General features: G+C 34.4%; 1 protein-coding gene across 8 annotated transcripts; it reads left to right on the top strand.

The window, feature by feature from the left end:
- Positions 1 to 452: 452 nt before the first annotated feature.
- On the top strand, positions 453 to 15,706 carry LOC145797176 (uncharacterized). 8 transcript variants are annotated; one of them, XR_014338376.1, is made up of 3 exons: positions 453 to 3,836; positions 3,992 to 4,148; positions 6,485 to 6,996. XR_014338376.1 is itself a non-coding variant. In XM_082883688.1 (3 exons), exons 1-3 carry the CDS (start codon positions 3,801 to 3,803, stop codon positions 7,077 to 7,079), a joined length of 264 nt encoding a protein of 87 aa, XP_082739814.1. In that variant the 5' UTR covers positions 453 to 3,800; the 3' UTR covers positions 7,080 to 7,246. The 8 variants fall into 8 exon arrangements, 1 of the variants encoding a protein (XP_082739814.1); XM_082883688.1 differs by lacking the exon at positions 3,992 to 4,148 and adding an exon at positions 7,068 to 7,246 and having other exon boundaries at positions 6,485 to 6,700; XR_014338373.1 differs by adding an exon at positions 15,398 to 15,706 and having other exon boundaries at positions 453 to 6,700.
- The last annotated feature ends 1,050 nt before the right edge of the window (positions 15,707 to 16,756 follow it).

Below are 16,756 nucleotides of genomic sequence, written 5' to 3'. Positions count from 1 at the left end.
TTATCTGGCATAACCAAAGTGTCTCAGCTCGGGAACTTAGGTACGAGAGGGGAAGGTCATGAATGGAGCACCCTACTCACCCAATCAAAGATTGGCCTCTACTACCACTATTAGAAAAAAAGGGGTATATGACACGAAACTTTTTTGCAACGGCATACGTTAACTTTTTGCGATGGTTAATATTCCATCGCCAATGGTCACTTATTGCGATAGTAATTTCTGTCTCAAAAAAAAGAAAGCATATGTTCAATGGTTTTTGCGGCAGCAAACCTATAGCCATTGTGAAAGGCTCATTTTTTGCGACGGTTTTTCTCTCCCGGCGTAAATATATATTTATAATTTTTTTTTTTTTGCGATCGACATCATTGTGCCGTCGCTAATAGCCAAAAAAAAACACCAAAATTCCCACATTCTCAAATGCTTGGCACCTTTGATATTTTCGTTTTTCCCTCTCTCTCTCTCTCTATATATATATATATATATCTATCTATCTATCTATCTATCTTTTATCTATGAGTTCACTCCCATCGGCATCAGTTTGTTGATCCACTTTCGCCAAGCCAACATCACCGCCCACTTTCTTGATCTCGCCATCGATCTCGGTCAGTACATGGATATCACCTCTCTTAAAGCTTTAAGAGTCATCAACGTGTAATTGGTACCTCTCCCAATGGTCTTACAGATCCAAATTTTGTATTTTTATTTGCAGTTTGCACTCATCTGTTTTCATCTCTCTCTTTCACTTCCTTCAAAAACCCCAGAGTTTGAAGATAATGACTCTCTCTCTTTCTCTAGGTTTTAATATAAGAATTTTGCATTCGATATTTGTACTACGAATTTGAAATTTATGATTTGAAATTTATAAAAACCTAGAGTTTGAAGGTAAGGGTTTTCTCTTTGCATTCGAAATTTGTATTACAGATTAAAATCCCTGCAAAATAATAACCCTCCTCTATTTGTTGTTCTGTTTAGTCATTTATTGCTATTTTTTTTGTCTGTATTTTTGTAGTCTATTTATAAAAATAAAGCAATCTCAGTTTTTCTCTTTATTAATCTTTTATATATATATATATATATATATATATCTTCATTACTGCAATTGATTGATTAATAGACTTGATGATGAAAAAATAAAGGAAGAGATCTATGTGCAAGTTTGTTCGACGATTTAGCCCTCTAAAGTCAGATCTCTATATCTCTCTCTGTTTTCTTTCGGTTTCATATATTCGATTTCGAGATTTTTTTTTTTAAAATTTCTTTTGGTTTTGTCTTCAACACTTTAGTCAAGTCATAGAGACTACAGGTTTTTGGCTCAAACCCAAATTATAAACATTCATATCTATCATAGTTGAATGTTGGGATTTTTGGTGAAAAGCCCCTTCTATGGGGTTTTTTGTTGTGTGAAGCCCACCAAATAAAATAATAGTTTCAAAAGTCCCTCAAATGAAAAAATATGATGAAAAGGCTGAAATACCCTTCCATATAATCCAAAACCCTTACTGAACCATTTCCCTTCTTTTCTATCTCCACATCACTGGTATCCTCTCTTTTACCATTATTTTCTCTCTTTCTAAACCCTAAACCTTTTTTATCTCCATCTTCGATCCATCTCACAAAATCGAAATCTTAAAATCATCCATTGAAATCCATCACCATCTCAAATTTGATGCCTATGAACTCATGTTTGAGATCAATAATTTCATATTTGAGATAAAATGACCTCATATATGTCAAAAAAATGATAAATTGATATATTACAATAAAAAATCAATAGTTTTTTGTTTGTTTGTTCATAGATCTAAAGTAAAATTCAACTATAATTCATTTATCTAGTATGTACTTCGTTTTCGCAACAGTAAAATTTTACTCTGGTTAATGAAAAATAAAGTTTATTCTCTTATGAATAGACAAACATTTAACAACATAGTAAAATTTTACTTTAAGATTCAGAGGAAATTTTACTCTGAAATATAGTAAAATTTACTAGAAAACAAATTAGAAACTACATAGACAAACATTCAACAACACAGTAAAATGTTACTTTCAATTCATAGTAAATTTTACTCTGAAATATAGTAAAATTTTACTCTGAAATAAAGTAAAATTTTACTTGAAGATTCAGAGTAAATTTTACCAGAAAACAATTCAGAAACTACATGGACAAACATTCAATAACACAGTAAAATTTTACTTTCAATTCAGAGTAAATTTTACTCTGAAATACAGTAAAATTTTACTCTGAAATAAAGTAAAATTTTACTTGCATGTTAAGAAAACAGAATAGATTACACCAGAGTAAGATTTTACTCTCATTTTATCAAACAAAAACAGAGCACATACCAGAGCACAAACCAGAGTAAAATTTTACCCTCATTCTGTCAAACAAAAACAAAGCACAAACCAGAGTAAAATTTTACTCTCATTATGTCAAACAAAAATAGAGCACACACTTGATTAAACTCAGTAAATCAACAAAAACAAATCAAAAATAACAACAGATTTATACAGCTTTGTAACGTAATCTCTTATTTAATTGAGAGTGTTGATCTTGGATGGCAAGATCGTGTATTGTTGACCAAGGGCAAGATCGTCGGCGGTGAGATCTTTAGACTTTGAGATCGTCTTCATGGATTTCGCAGATCATCTTCACTTCGCAGATCATCTTCAAGATCGGTGTATGCATAAGCTAAGATTGTTCAAATATATGATATATATATATATATATGAGGGCAATATGGTCAAAAAAAATACAAATTATGGAATGTCCTTTTGAGCCGAGCTTCTCTTACTCAGCGGCTTTTTGAAGGAAAATTCATTGAGGTGTCCTTTATCTTAAAAAAAAAGGCCCCAAAAAGGGGGTTTCACCAAAAATCCCTTGAATGTTGGCCTATATATATGGGAATGGGATTTAGTTCTAAATGTGAGGCTACATGAATTCACATATATCTTGTGACCAGTTGCATATTTTTATTGGAAGTCTTAAGAGTTTATCAAAAAATGGAATGGTATGAACTCATGGGGGAAGCCACAATGGAGAAAGTAACTTAACTTAATGGGCTTGGGCTATGACAATAACACTGGCCTTTACTTCGATGTTTTCAGATGAGAATTTAGACCCTGACCACCATAAGAGGAAATACCAAAGTTCTCAAAGCATTTATAATTTGGCTGAGAAAGACACTAATAACGCAGATGCACAACTGCATTTGCTTTTGTCATTGCTTAGAACCATGTTCTTCCTCTTGGGACATAGTTTCAATGCTTCACAGGGTTCTATTCTAGTTGATGAGGCAATATAAATTAATTCAAGCATTTTGTACTATTTATTAGAGTATTTTCTATTGGAAAGTTAAAAGTATTTTCTCTGATAATTTAGATGCACAACTGCCTCTTCTCTTGTCATTGCTTAGAGCCATGTTCTTCCTCTTGGGACATAGTTTCAATGCTTCACAAGGTTCTATTATAGTTGATGAGGCAATATAAATTAATTAAAGCATTCTATATTTGTACTAATTATTAGAGTATTGTCTATTGGAAATATTTATTGAAACATGGAAAGATGTGAGCTGTGTGGGAAGGAACTTTATTTCCTTTTTGCTATGATCTTTTGCTTGACAAATTATTGGTTTAAATGGAAGTTGTGTTGATACTTTCAAAGCTCCACAAACCCAGAAGTTCTCAAAACATCCATTCATCCAAAACGGCAAATCCTTGTGGTGATGCCCTGGCATCAAAGTCTGATGGAATAATCGCAGGCAAGAGCATTTCCAACTTCTTTGAGAAAGACATTAACAAAGTAAATGCTCAACCAGGTTCAACTCTGTCATTGTGTAGAGGTATATTCTAGTTCTAGTTGTAGGGAAATGGTTTCAATGATACACATGGTTCTATTATAAATTCACGCTTTTCTTCAAATTATTAGAGTATTTGTTTATTGCAAATTCAAAGTATTTACTAAAAAATGGAAGTTCTGATGATGTTTTCAAATAAGGAATCACAGCTTGACAATCATAGCTGGAAATGCCAAGGATCTCAAAGAAACTATCATGGTACTACCGAATAAAATTTGAATGAAATGGTTGTGCGTGAAAGCATCTCTAATTTGCCTGAGAAAGGTATAATAAAGAAAGATGTTTCAAAGTATGGAGGTATGTTCCAGCCCTTGTGGATACACATAATCCTCGTTTCTACAATACATAGGAATGGGATTTAGTTCTAATTGTGATTCTAATGAATTCACATGTATGTTGTGACCATTAGCATATTTTTATTGGAAGTCTTAACTGTTTAAAGAAAAATAGAAAGATATGGGGAAAGCTACAATGGGGGAAGTAACTTAATGGGTTTGGAGCCTTTATTTTGATGCTTGCGGATGATAAGTTAGAGCCTCACAACCACCAGAGGAAATACCAAAGTTCTCAAAGCATTTCTAATTTGCCTAGGAAAGACACTTATAGCATGCGTTCTCCAAAACTAGTAAACCAACATTTGTTCCCATAACCCATTCAATAAACCTTTCCTTTACAATAATAATAATAATTGCAAAGAGAATGAGAGTTGTAATCTTTAAAGCTGCTGCCTTGGGGTCTCCGTCGTTGATTCTGTTTCCTGGGAATCGTTGTCCACCCACTAGGTGCTCGACAAAAATGCCTCTTTCAGATACATTTCCTTGGAATAGTCTTATCCAAACCCATCTCACCGATGGTGATTTTTACCAAGCGGTGTTGATGTATGGACAAATGTTTCCAAGCGGTGTTATATACTATTAAGATCACTGTGCAACTTATTGGAAAAAAGTATCTCCACAATTGCTTGGAATCGGACTGTGCTTAAAATCAAATCATTTATGCTTGTGCAAAAATTTTGGTTCAGCTAAAATATTGTAAATTGTGTTTTTTTAAAGCTGAACTCTAGCATTGTTCAACCATGTATATTAATAAATAGTCAATGAGTCTTGATAACTTGGTTTTGGAATCCCCGAATGAGGATTGATATTATTTGGATGGCCAAAATTGATGGGAATCCCTTTTAAGGAGTTTTCAGATGCCCATGACTGAAATTTTATATAAAATTCATCTGTCCTTCGATGGTTTTTACGGCATTTTGTTGTTAGCGGCATCATATTCTAAACCATGCTCAAATCATTTAAGCAAGTTTGTCTGAGAATATTTTCAGTGAGCTTCATAATCATATTTATGTTTTAGGAAATTTAGGACTATTTAATTAATTCTGAACAAATCTGTTCAGAAACATACTTATTCATAAATAACATAAAATGAAGACTCAAAATAACTTGAAACTTGATTACATAAGGTAGGCCTGTGTGAAATTGCTAATTTGACCTTATTCTTCTTAGCATGCTATGCATCAATTCAGAATGTATTTTTGAGATTGGTATATAGGCTGAATTAGCTGATAATACATTAAGAAAATTACAAGACAATGCATCATTTTGATATAAAACTAGTATGCAACAGAAAACTATTAAGTGATCCTTGCTGCAAGACATTGCAGAGTGTATGTATGTGTGTGTGTGTGTGTGTCTTTCTATATCTATGTAGAGAGAAAGATGAAGACTGATTGGCAGATAGACAGATGAATGCTACAAGTTTATGAATAATAACTAGTGAGCTGTATGCAATTCAAAAAGTGTCGATGATGCTGCTGCTATGATGAATTATTCTGCAGCAGCTTATAAGCATAGACTTAGAATTTCTCTTTGGTTGTGCTATCCACTGGAGTATGGTAACTTGACTAATTAGTTATGCCGATTCAAACAAGATTTGATCATTTTTTAGATGATGTCACTGTACTTGACCCATTGCTTGATTGAGTTTGGATCTTACAAATTTACGTGTTAAGTCAATTGACTAATTGCACTTTGATTTGACTTATATATTTGGATTGAGTTCTTCAGTGGTTGTAAGAACAGATTTTCTAAAGGATTTAGACTCTGAAAACATAAAGCAAACAATTTTTGGAACTTGGAAATCCCCTTTTGTTGTAATACAAACTTTGGGGTGTCATCATTTGTGAGTGGACAGTATATGCTGATGTCAGCAAGTTTCTACTCCAGCTGCTTATCGCAAAAAAAAATAATAATAATAATAAGATCTACTCCAGCTATGCAACCAAGATCAACAAGATTGTCACACTTGTTGATGGTGGTTCTGCTAATATCTATTGTCACTAGGAAGTTTGTTTGTGAAAAGCCTCTGTGGTTCTACTTCAACCTTAGAAATGCATAAATCACTTGTGTTGTTCCCATTTAGTGTCTGAAATAGATGGTATTAGCTATGCATACCATGGAATGCAGTGGTGGTTAAAGATTGGTTAATTTGATTCTTCCAATTGTCATTAATATTTGTATCCACTTTCATTACATTTGAATTTTTTCTCTTTGTGAATTTTTTTGATTCTTTTTCTTTTGGTAATTTTTTAACTGTGATATGTTCGTTTCTTAACAATTAAACCCCTCATTCAGAGCAGATGGTTGTTAAAGCTTTCAGAAATTCCTGAAGTTACCAAGGTTCCAAGCTTCAGTGGGGAAGCACAGTCTTACTTGCAAGGATTGATTGATGGATTTACCATAAATGATGCCTTGGAAGTTAAAAATATAGAGAAAGTGACAAACCATGATGTGAAAGTAGTGGAATACTTCTTGAAACAGAAATGCCAATCACATCCGGAGATTGCGAAGGTTTGAAATTGTCCTCCAGTTTCTTCAGATACTAAAATGGCCAGCATTAGTACATTTATTTGACATAATTCAATTGCTGGTGTTGTGTCGTCAATTGTGTTGTGATGCTTACCATGATGCTAATTTTCCTAATGCAATTTTTTTTAGCAGCTAACCTGTTTTCTTTCAGTTGCTCAAGATAGTTTAATGATTGCCTTAGTGTATTTGACAAAATTGTATTGTTACTGTAGCCAGTCTTTAAGTTGCAATGTCTTTCATTATTACTATAGCCAATTGAAATATTTTGTTCATTGGTATTCAAATTGTGGTAGCTAGCATTCTAGAATCTACTCATTTCCACCTCATTACTATGATTCGTTAATGTCAGATGCAACCATAAAGCAAGCTAATTAGGATGCTTCAAAAGTTCGTACGGAGTTGAGACAAAAGCTGAAGGATGAGATTAGAGATGAATTGAGGGAGGAGATGCGAGCAGAGCTTTCGGCACAGATACAACAAATGAAAGCTAAAATGTTGACTATTGTGTCCCAAGAAGGGAGTACAAATCACAACAAATAGGTTTGGTATAAATTATGTTTTATAAGTATTTAATTTCAGCACAATTCTATTATTGAAGATAAATACGATTAACAAAGAATACCATGAATATCTTAGGTACCGGATACATTGAGTGACCATTCTGAACCTATGGATTATGAGGCCGATGAGAACCCCCGTATACCACCACCAGATGATGAGGTAAAACTTTCAAATACTTTAAAAATTTGTCGTTTAGAAACTTGTTTTTCGAACCGGTTGACTCACCAAATTGGTTGAACGGTGTTGGATGTCAACGAAACTTGACACACATGACGAACTAGGCACAAATGACTTGTGGGAGAAGACGGAACTCAAAACCAATTCCCAGTTTTGAATCTAGAGCCTAATTTTTGTTTATGAAAATTGTTCTTTAGAAACTTTTTTCCCGAACCGGTTGACTCACTAAAATGGTCAAACGGTGTCGGATGTCAATAAAACTTCACACACACGACTAACTAGGCACAAATGACTTGTAGGAGAAGACAAAACTCGAAACTGATTCCCAATTTTGAATCTAGAGCCTAATTTTTGTTTATGAAAACTTGTTCTTTAAAAACTCTTCTTCGAACCGGTTGACTCACTAAAATGCCCAAATGGCGTCAGATGTCAACGAAACTTGACACGTGCTACTAACGAGGCACAAATGACTTGTAGGAGAAGACAGAACTCGAAATAAATTCCTAGTTTTGAATCTAGATCCTAATTTTCGTTTATGAAAACTTGTTCTTTAAAAACTCTTTTTCGAACCGGTTGACTCACCAAAATGCTCAACCAGCGTCGAATGTCAATGAAATTTGACAAACGCGACTACCTAGGCACAAATGACTTGTAGGAGAAGACAGAACTCGAAACTGATTCCCGGTTTTGAATCTAGAGCCTAATTTCTGTTTATGAAAACTTGTTCCTTGGAAACTCTTTTTTGAATGGTTAACACACTGAAATGCTAAAACGGCATCGGATGTCAATGAAACTTGACACATACGACTAACTGGGCACAAATGAATTGTAGGATAAGACGGAACTCGAAACTGTTTCTTGGTTTTGAATCTAGAGCCTAATTTTCGTTTATGAAAACATATTCTTTACAAACTTTTTTTTCCGAACCGGTTGACTCACTAAAAAGCTCAAACAGTATCGGATGTCAACGAAACTTGACACACACGACTAACTCGGCACAAATGACTTGTAGGAGAAGACGGAAGTCTAAACCGATTTCTAATTTTGAATCTAGAGCCTAATTTCCGTTTATGAAAACTTGTTCTTTAGAAACTCTATTTCGAACCGGTTAACACACTAAAATGCTCAAATGGCATTGGATGTCTACGAAACGTGGCACACAACTAACTAGGCACAAATGACTTGTTGAAAAAGATTGGACTCAAAACCGCTTTCCAGTTTTGAATTTGGAGTCTAATTCCGTTTGTGAAAACTTGTCCTTTACGAACTCTTTTTCGAATGGGTTGACACACTAAAATGCTCAAACGGCGTCGGATGTCAACGAAACTTAACATGCACGACTAACTAGGCACAAATGATTTGTAGAAGAAGACAAAACTCTAAATTGATTCCCGGTTTTGAATCGAGAGCCTAATTTCCGTTTATCAAAGCTTGTTATTTACAAACTTTTTTCTAAACCGGTTGACTCACTAAAATGCTCAAACGGCATCAGATGTCAACAAAACTTGACACACATGGCTAACTAGGCACAAATGACTTGTAAAAAAAGACGGGACTCGAAACCATTTCCCGGTTTTGAATTTGAAGCCTAATTTCCGTTTGTGAAAGCTTGTCCTTTATAAACTCTTTTTCGAACGTGATGAGATCTTCGCATATCGATATTGCAGTTTAAAATCTTATTTATTTATTTATTTATTGAAATAAATGTCAAATATTTTACATTTTCTGTAAGCATGAAATTAATTATATTTTAAATGATGATTTTTTTTTGGGGTTTCTTTTTGCAAATGCAATCCCTTTTGAGTACGCGATGATATCTTTGCATATCGATATTAGAGCTTACTGTTGATATTAAAATAAGTTATAATATATATGTTTTTTTATTTGTATTGTCGATACTTTGGTTTTGCTTTAGATACAAAAATTTAAGTTCTTGAATATAAAAAATTATTAGTATTGTTGGAGGATGTTTTATATATTTTTGTAAAGAATATTTGGTTAACAATTGTTACAGATACATATATACGTATGATTTTGTGGGTGTGAATGTGAATATGAATGTGAATGTATTTTATTTTAGAAAATATTAATAATTTGTATAGGAGATGAATTAATAAAATATATATATTGATTTTATGAAAATAATCTTATTGCGACAATAATAAATAGTCGCTAATGTAATCATTATTTCCTTACATTTTATTAGTGACGGGTTAACCTATCACATATACATCATAGTTCAAATCTTTAGCGACGGTTTAAACTGTCGCAGTTATGGTATTAATTTAATTTTACTTTTCTGCGACGTTTTATTTAAACTGTCACAAATACGATATTATTTTAATTCTACTTTTTTTGCGACATTTTAGACCGTCGCTAATAATACTTTTTGCGACGTCCAATACCATCGCTAAAAAAGTTTTAGCGACGACAACCAACATCATCACTAAAAGTAAGTTTTTTCTCCTTTTTTGTGTCAGGTTAAACCATCGCAAAAACCATTGGTTAGTCGTTGCTACAAGAAAGCAACGGTTTGTAACCGTCATATATACTTTTTGTCATGCCCCCCTCCGCCACCCTCCATTTCCCATCGCTACTCCGTCGCAAAAAATCTTTTGCAACGTTATGTGAACCTTTTGCGACGTTTATGACCGTCGCAAAAGTTTCAATTTTTAGTAGTGTAATCATGATGTGATTCTTATTTACATTATATGCTCTTGTTTTGATTTATTATGCTAACTTACGTGAGACACACAAGTATAGACTAAGTCACTCTCTTTGGAATGTTTTTATTTCATGTTGGCTTTTTAAAAGAGTTTCGAATGTGCTGGTTGAAAAAGCAAGCTCATATGCACATTAACCAAAGACATCCCAACTTAAGTGAATTAGTCTTCATCCAAAGGCATTCAAAGAGACATATCAAATAAGCAATTAGCCTCATGTTAATTTGCTTGATATGGCAATACAAACATACATGCAATATGCTAAAAAGAAATGCTCACCTAGTACTCAACCAAGGCAAGCCAAAATCAAAGAAATAGTTAGAAAAATACATGTGTGACGACTCCACCACGTATAATAATTAGCATTTAATTAATTAAGGAGATTTGAATTTTAATTGTTCATTATTTTGATTCAATTTGAGATTTATGGGAATTATTTGGTCTAATTCGTATATGATTTGATTAAGGATTTACGTTGGAATTAAAAATTGAAAGCCTAAATGGCACAAGAGAGTATAATTAGTGAACTGAATTATTTTAATTTTGAATATCGGACCATATGGGAGTTTAATTAAATATTCGATTCAGATTAGTAAAATTGAGATTTTATTAAATGGGTCCGAATTGGAGTTGATCAAGTCATGAGAATTGGGACTAAGATTATTATGAATTAAATTTATTTATGAGGTGTTTAATTAAATATGTAATTATTGACGAAGATATTGAAGTTTAAGCTGGAATTGAAGACCTTAATAATTTAAGAAGCCAAAATTGAGAATAGAAATAAGTTTAGTTTAATTTTTGGATTGGGAGTTTGAATAAAAATCTAATTCAGATTGGTAAATTTAATATAATTAATTGGGCTCTAATGGAAGTCAAATTAGACTAATTAAATTATGTGGGATTTGTGATTAGGTATGATCAATTTAATTATGTGTTAATCAAGATATATTAAGACTAAGTGTTGCTCAATTAAATTAATTCTAAACATAAATTGAATTATGAAACAAACTAGAATTGAAGGTGTATGTGGGTGTGGAGGTGCTGAGAAATTCTATGGGTGTATTGACAAGTGTGTGTGCACGTGTCCTTGTGTGGGTCAAGAGATGAAGGTATGTATATGTGTGTAATATTTTGAGGGATGGCCTCAACTTCTTTGCTGAAAAAAAAAAGAGAAGGAAACTGAGAGAGAGAGAGAGAGAGAGAGAGAGAGAGAGAATCCACTTCATTCTTGTTGTTGGAAAAGAAGGAAATTTCAGCTCACTACAACAAAATGCACCTTTGGCTACCAAATTTGGCGATTAAAACTTTTAGGTCACCAAAAGTCAGACCTTTACCGACTAATTTTCCTATTGGTCTAATTAGTTATTGGTGACTAAAATTAAATTTGGTCGCTACAAATATGAAAATAGGCGACTAAAAGATTTTTAGTCGGTGTTTGTCTATATTTTAGGCTACTAATTCTAGTTTTAGTCAGCGTACATAATCTTTTGCCGACCAAAAAAGTTTTAGTCACTGAAAAATAGGCTTATTTATTGGGGAACTCTTTGTCGACCAAATAATTTAGTCGGAAAATATATCCTATCAATGACTAAAAAAATTCAGTCGTTGTTCGATTAGTTTTTGCCGGCAAAAGAAATATTTAGTTGCCAAATTCATCAAACAGCTACAAAAACTTTTGTCGTTATTGACTCTTATTTGGCGACAAATGTAGTTTAGTCATTAAAGGTAGGAAATTCTTTTTAGGGAAGCGTAAATATATTGGCGCCTCCCCTTTTGTTTCACAAACACACAGACCACTCACAAACACACAGACAACTCACTACCAAAACTGATGCCTACTTCACTGTCGCACGTCGCTGGCCACCGTTGCTCCCCACCGCCGTCGGAAATCAACGCCGCCACTGTCGCAAATAACAGGTTTTTGTCTCTTTGTCTCGCCGCTCTCGGTCCTCTCTCTGTGTGCTGATCTGGGTCTGTCCCTCTCGATCCATCTCTCTCTCTCTCCCTTCCCGTATTTTCCCATCTCTCACACTTCATCTAGGGTTTATATGATTTTTGTAGTTTACTTTTGTGTTGATTTCGTGAATGGGTTTGGTTGAAGTGTTTGATTTGTATGAAATTATGTTATTCTTGATGTCTTTGTGGGTTGATTTTAGTTTTGTGAAATTATGGGTACTTTGTGTTTGATTTGTATGAAATTATGTTATTCTTGGTGTCCAAAATGGTTTTATTCTTGATGTCCAAAATTATGGGTTATTGTGTTTGATTTGTATGAAATTATGGTCCTTGCCAAGAAACTAGCACTGCAAATATCAATCCTAATCAGTAATTTTGTTTATATTTAATTTTTAAAAAAATGATCTGACAACCAAACATGCCTTATTGAGAGTTACTCAGACAAAAAAATTAATAGTGTTAGGTTTTATTCTTGGCAATCCCGTTTGACAAAACTCCTTTGTGTTGTAATTTTATTCGCATTTTTATTTCAGTGAAGATATGAGTTGTTAGATGCGAATCCAATCCGAATCGTGCTTTGTAGAGCAGCTTGTGATGTTAATTCTTTCAAGATTGCCACTTCGCTCGCGGGAGTCTAGGGGATAGCACTGCCCCTTGGCGAGTCCGGGGCAGCGCCATAGCAAAGTCAAGGGGTAGCGCCCCCGAAGCAAAATGCAAAAATGCATTCCAAGTTACCTGTCCGCTCGAGCGGACATTCCCCCGCTCGAGCGAAGAATGCTGAGTTCCAGAAGTTTATTCGCCTACAAAAATACTAAATGTTGTTTTTTCCCACTCGAGCGGAACTTTCCGCGCTCGAGCGTAAGTCCGCTCGAGCGGCCAATCCGACGCTCGAGTAGAGATCGCGGGACAGTTTTCTATAAATATGTGTTTCAGTCCAAATCTAGGATTACTTCTCCAGATCTTCTTTTTGGATATTAAGGTTTATCTCTGGAGATATTTTTCTAGTTTTCTTTGATGTTTTGATTGAGTATTCAACTCATGATTTTAGAAGTTTACATCAAAGGATTGTTTGTTTAATTCTATACAAAAGAGAGAGTTGTTCTTCGGTGGATTCTGAAGAATACGAGCCTGAAGCTTTGGTGGATTCTGGAGTGGCTCATCGTCAAGACAATTCCGAGGTGAAGACGGGGTTGGAAGAGGCACATAGAGGTTGGTTCAACTCGGGCGTGGATTCGCTAGGCAATTGAGAGTATACCTGTGTAATTCCTTTATATCTTCTTAGTGGATTGTTTTGTAGCTGTTGCCCGTGGTTTTTTTTATCACAATTGGAGGTGTCCAATTGTGGTTTTTCCACGTAAAATTGTTGTGTCGATTTGTCTTGATTGTTTGATTGGGATTGTTGTTTATTGCTTAAAATTGATACATAATCACAAATCAACATCTACGGAATTTCTAGATTTTTCAAATAGTTTCAAACCACCATTGCTTAGTCTAACACATATATATGTGCCTGGTCTTGGCCCCCTCCGTGTATGAATCTTGGTTCTGTCCCTGAATACTGAGTAAGGCTGAAATAAGTTGTATTGGTCTTAGATGAAGACAACTAGAGTGGGCTAAAAGTGAGGCGTTTGAGTCTTCAGTGTGAGTTTATACATTGTAAAGGCCAAAAAAATCTTGATACAGAGGTTACTTGAATAAATTTCAAAAATAGAAAATTATTCAAAACTTAACATCTAGGTTGCAACAAAGATAAAGCATTTGGGAGCCTCAAGAGAGAAGTTTGTAGTCTTGAGAAGTCATGAGAGGCTAATGGAGGAGTCCTAAGCAGCCTAAGACTTGATATGCTATTAGAAACACGCCTAAGACACTGATATACTATTAGAAGCACTAACATAGGCTAAACAAGTGCATAAAAACTTGTAGAAGAATTACATGGATGAAGGTAGTATGTGCAGAGCTTATTGTTGAAACTTAACATTCATTGCACCTTTGTGACATGTGGTTGGAAGAATGAAATTTGATTTATTTTATTTAGGCTTGATTTGAGGATTTCTTAATTTTAATAGCTAATTATGTAATTTTGTTTATTTAGGCTTGACATGTAATTTTGTTTTTTTTTTACCAATTGCAAATTGTTTTAGAAAGAAAATCTTAATGCCAAGCAGTTCTAAATTTTTTTCCTAAACTCAAGTTATTTCAACCCCCAAACCCCTCTATGGATGTCACATGTAACTTCCTCATGACAAATAGGACCTATGGAGATAGACGAAATATAATTAGCACACGTAGGTTGGGAGTTGGCGTGAAAAACGCTATAAACTTAGTCGAAAAATGTCGTTCGGGGCCCAAAAAGCAAAGCATCTCCCCGAACCCCTCTATGGATGTCATGGGTAGCTTCCTTATGAAAAATAGGACTTGTGGGTACAGACAGGATGTAATTAGCACACGTAAACTTAGTAAAAAAAAAAGGCCGTTTGGGGGGCGCAAATGCAAAATAGCCCCCGAACCATTTCAATGATGAGAATGATCATATAGATAGGTCCATTTATAAGATTCTAGGTGGTTTGGATTGACTAATCAATGGCCTAATTTATTGCATTGTCATAGCTTATATGCAATAGGCAAAACCACTTCAATGATCTCTCAGTACATTGCAACATTTACTCAACAACATGACATTTTCTTCTACATATGACAACCAAACAAGGTCATAAAGAGCCAAACTGAAGAGAAACATACCTGATTTGTAGGCCCAATTTAACCTTAAGGTTGACCTTTAATCACATTCTAGTTCAACAAATAAGCATTGTCAAGTTGTTTTACAAAGAAATTTTATGTCATTACTGCTGAATATGCTACACTACCTTACATAATTGTCATTTTTTAGGGGCTAAATTTTTTCTTATTATTGCTGAATATGCTGCACGACCTTACATTAATTGTAGTTTTTTAGGGGCTAAACTTTTCCTCATTACTGCTGGATATATATGCTGCATGACCTTACATTGGTTGTCATTTTTTTAGAGGCTAATTGGGCTTGTACTCCTGTGCACTTTACGTTATTTAGGTTCTTAACATTTCAGTAATTTTAATTTCATTTTCAAAATATTATGATTGTAAGGATGAAACTACGTATACACCTTAGACAAAAATAATAATAATAATAATAAATCCTTTTACGGATCTAATAACTTTTTTTGGCATAGAAATTATGTTCAAATGCTATATGGAACTAATGGGTATAATTTTTGTTTTGCAGATGGCTTTTGGCATAGACATGTGGATCTTCCATTTTTGTGTACAAAGGATAATTTACACTTTTGAACTGTCCCACTTTTTTGTCATCCTCTGCTTTTTGTGTGGAATTTGGATGAATCGTACATATAACTTTTGGTGGCATACAAAATACTTTTGACATTGAACTTGTATTTATTGTCGTGGTTTATAGATTACCTTTTGTCATGGTACATATTACCATGGTAGTTTGTACCATGCCAAATGGCCATTTTGTCGCGCCCCACTTTTTATATCAACGGATACCATTACCAAATCCTTTAGTATAATACAATTTCAGAGATCATGTGCGGAAATTCGATACAATAATGAGTACTATTATTAAAGGTTCTCTCATTCGAATATGAAATGAATGCAACATGAGATAAAAATAAATAAATTGCCCGTAGGCTTATATCTTTTAAATTACAAGAAAGGGTTTAACCCTTTTACATCAATGGCATTCCGCCTTGAAAAATCTAGAAATCCCCTAGATGTTGATTTGTGATTATGTATCAATTTTAAGCAGAATATAACAATCCCAATCAAACAAACAAACAATCAAGACAAAGAGACACAGTGATTTAACGTGGAAAAAACCACAATTGGACACCTCCAACTGTGATCAAAAAAACCACGGGCAACAGCCACAAGAACAATCCACTAAGAAGAATTAAAGGAATTACACAGGTATACTCTCAATTACCTAGCGAATCCACAACGCCTAATTGAACCAACCTTTATGTGCCTCTTCCAACCCCATCTTCACCACGGAATTGTCTTTCTGATGAGCCACTCCGGATTCCACCAAAGCTTCAGGCTCGAATTCTTCAGAATCCACAACTGAAGAATAACTCTCTCTTTTGTGTATAACAAACAAACCTTTGATGTACTCTCTTTAGATCATGAGTTGAATACTCAATAAAAACATCAAAGAAAACTCCCAAAGTATCCCCAGATATAAACCCTAGAAACCAAAAAGAAGATCTGGAGCAGTTCTAATCAATCACCTAGTTTTGGGAGAAAACCAAGTTTTTATAGGGAACCAAAAAGTAATCCTAGATTGGGCCGAAAACGAACTCTTTATCAAATCTGGAAATCTGGATTCGCGCGGTCCGCTCGAGCGCCCTTTTCCCCGCTCGAGCGGAGACTTCAAATTCTGTGATTTCATACAGGCTCCACGCTCGAGCGTCGGTTTTGCCGCTCGAGCGGTAAACCACACTATCCAGTACTTTTGCAGGCGACTGCAGAGATGCTGAGAGCTTCCAATCCACGCTCGAGCGCCCGATGTCCCGCTCGAGCGGACAGGCCAAAACTGGAAAATCTGGAAAAATAAAACATGATC

The sequence above is a fragment of the Camellia sinensis genome, chromosome 8 (genome assembly GCF_055761805.1).
Source record: "Camellia sinensis isolate YWXY chromosome 8, ASM5576180v1, whole genome shotgun sequence".
Lineage (NCBI taxonomy): Eukaryota > Viridiplantae > Streptophyta > Magnoliopsida > Ericales > Theaceae > Camellia > Camellia sinensis.
The sequence above is the reverse complement of the archived record's forward strand: the minus strand, read 5'-3'. Positions and strand labels throughout refer to the sequence as shown.

Bases quoted from the DNA above. Each gene is read 5' to 3' on its own strand.
- LOC145797176 (XM_082883688.1), top strand. From the start codon at position 3,801: ATGCTCAACCAGGTTCAACTCTGTCATTGTGTAGAG. The intron at 3,837-6,484 runs GTATATTCTAGT...CCCCTCATTCAG, and splicing joins AACTCTGTCATTGTGTAGAG to AGCAGATGGTTGTTAAAGCT.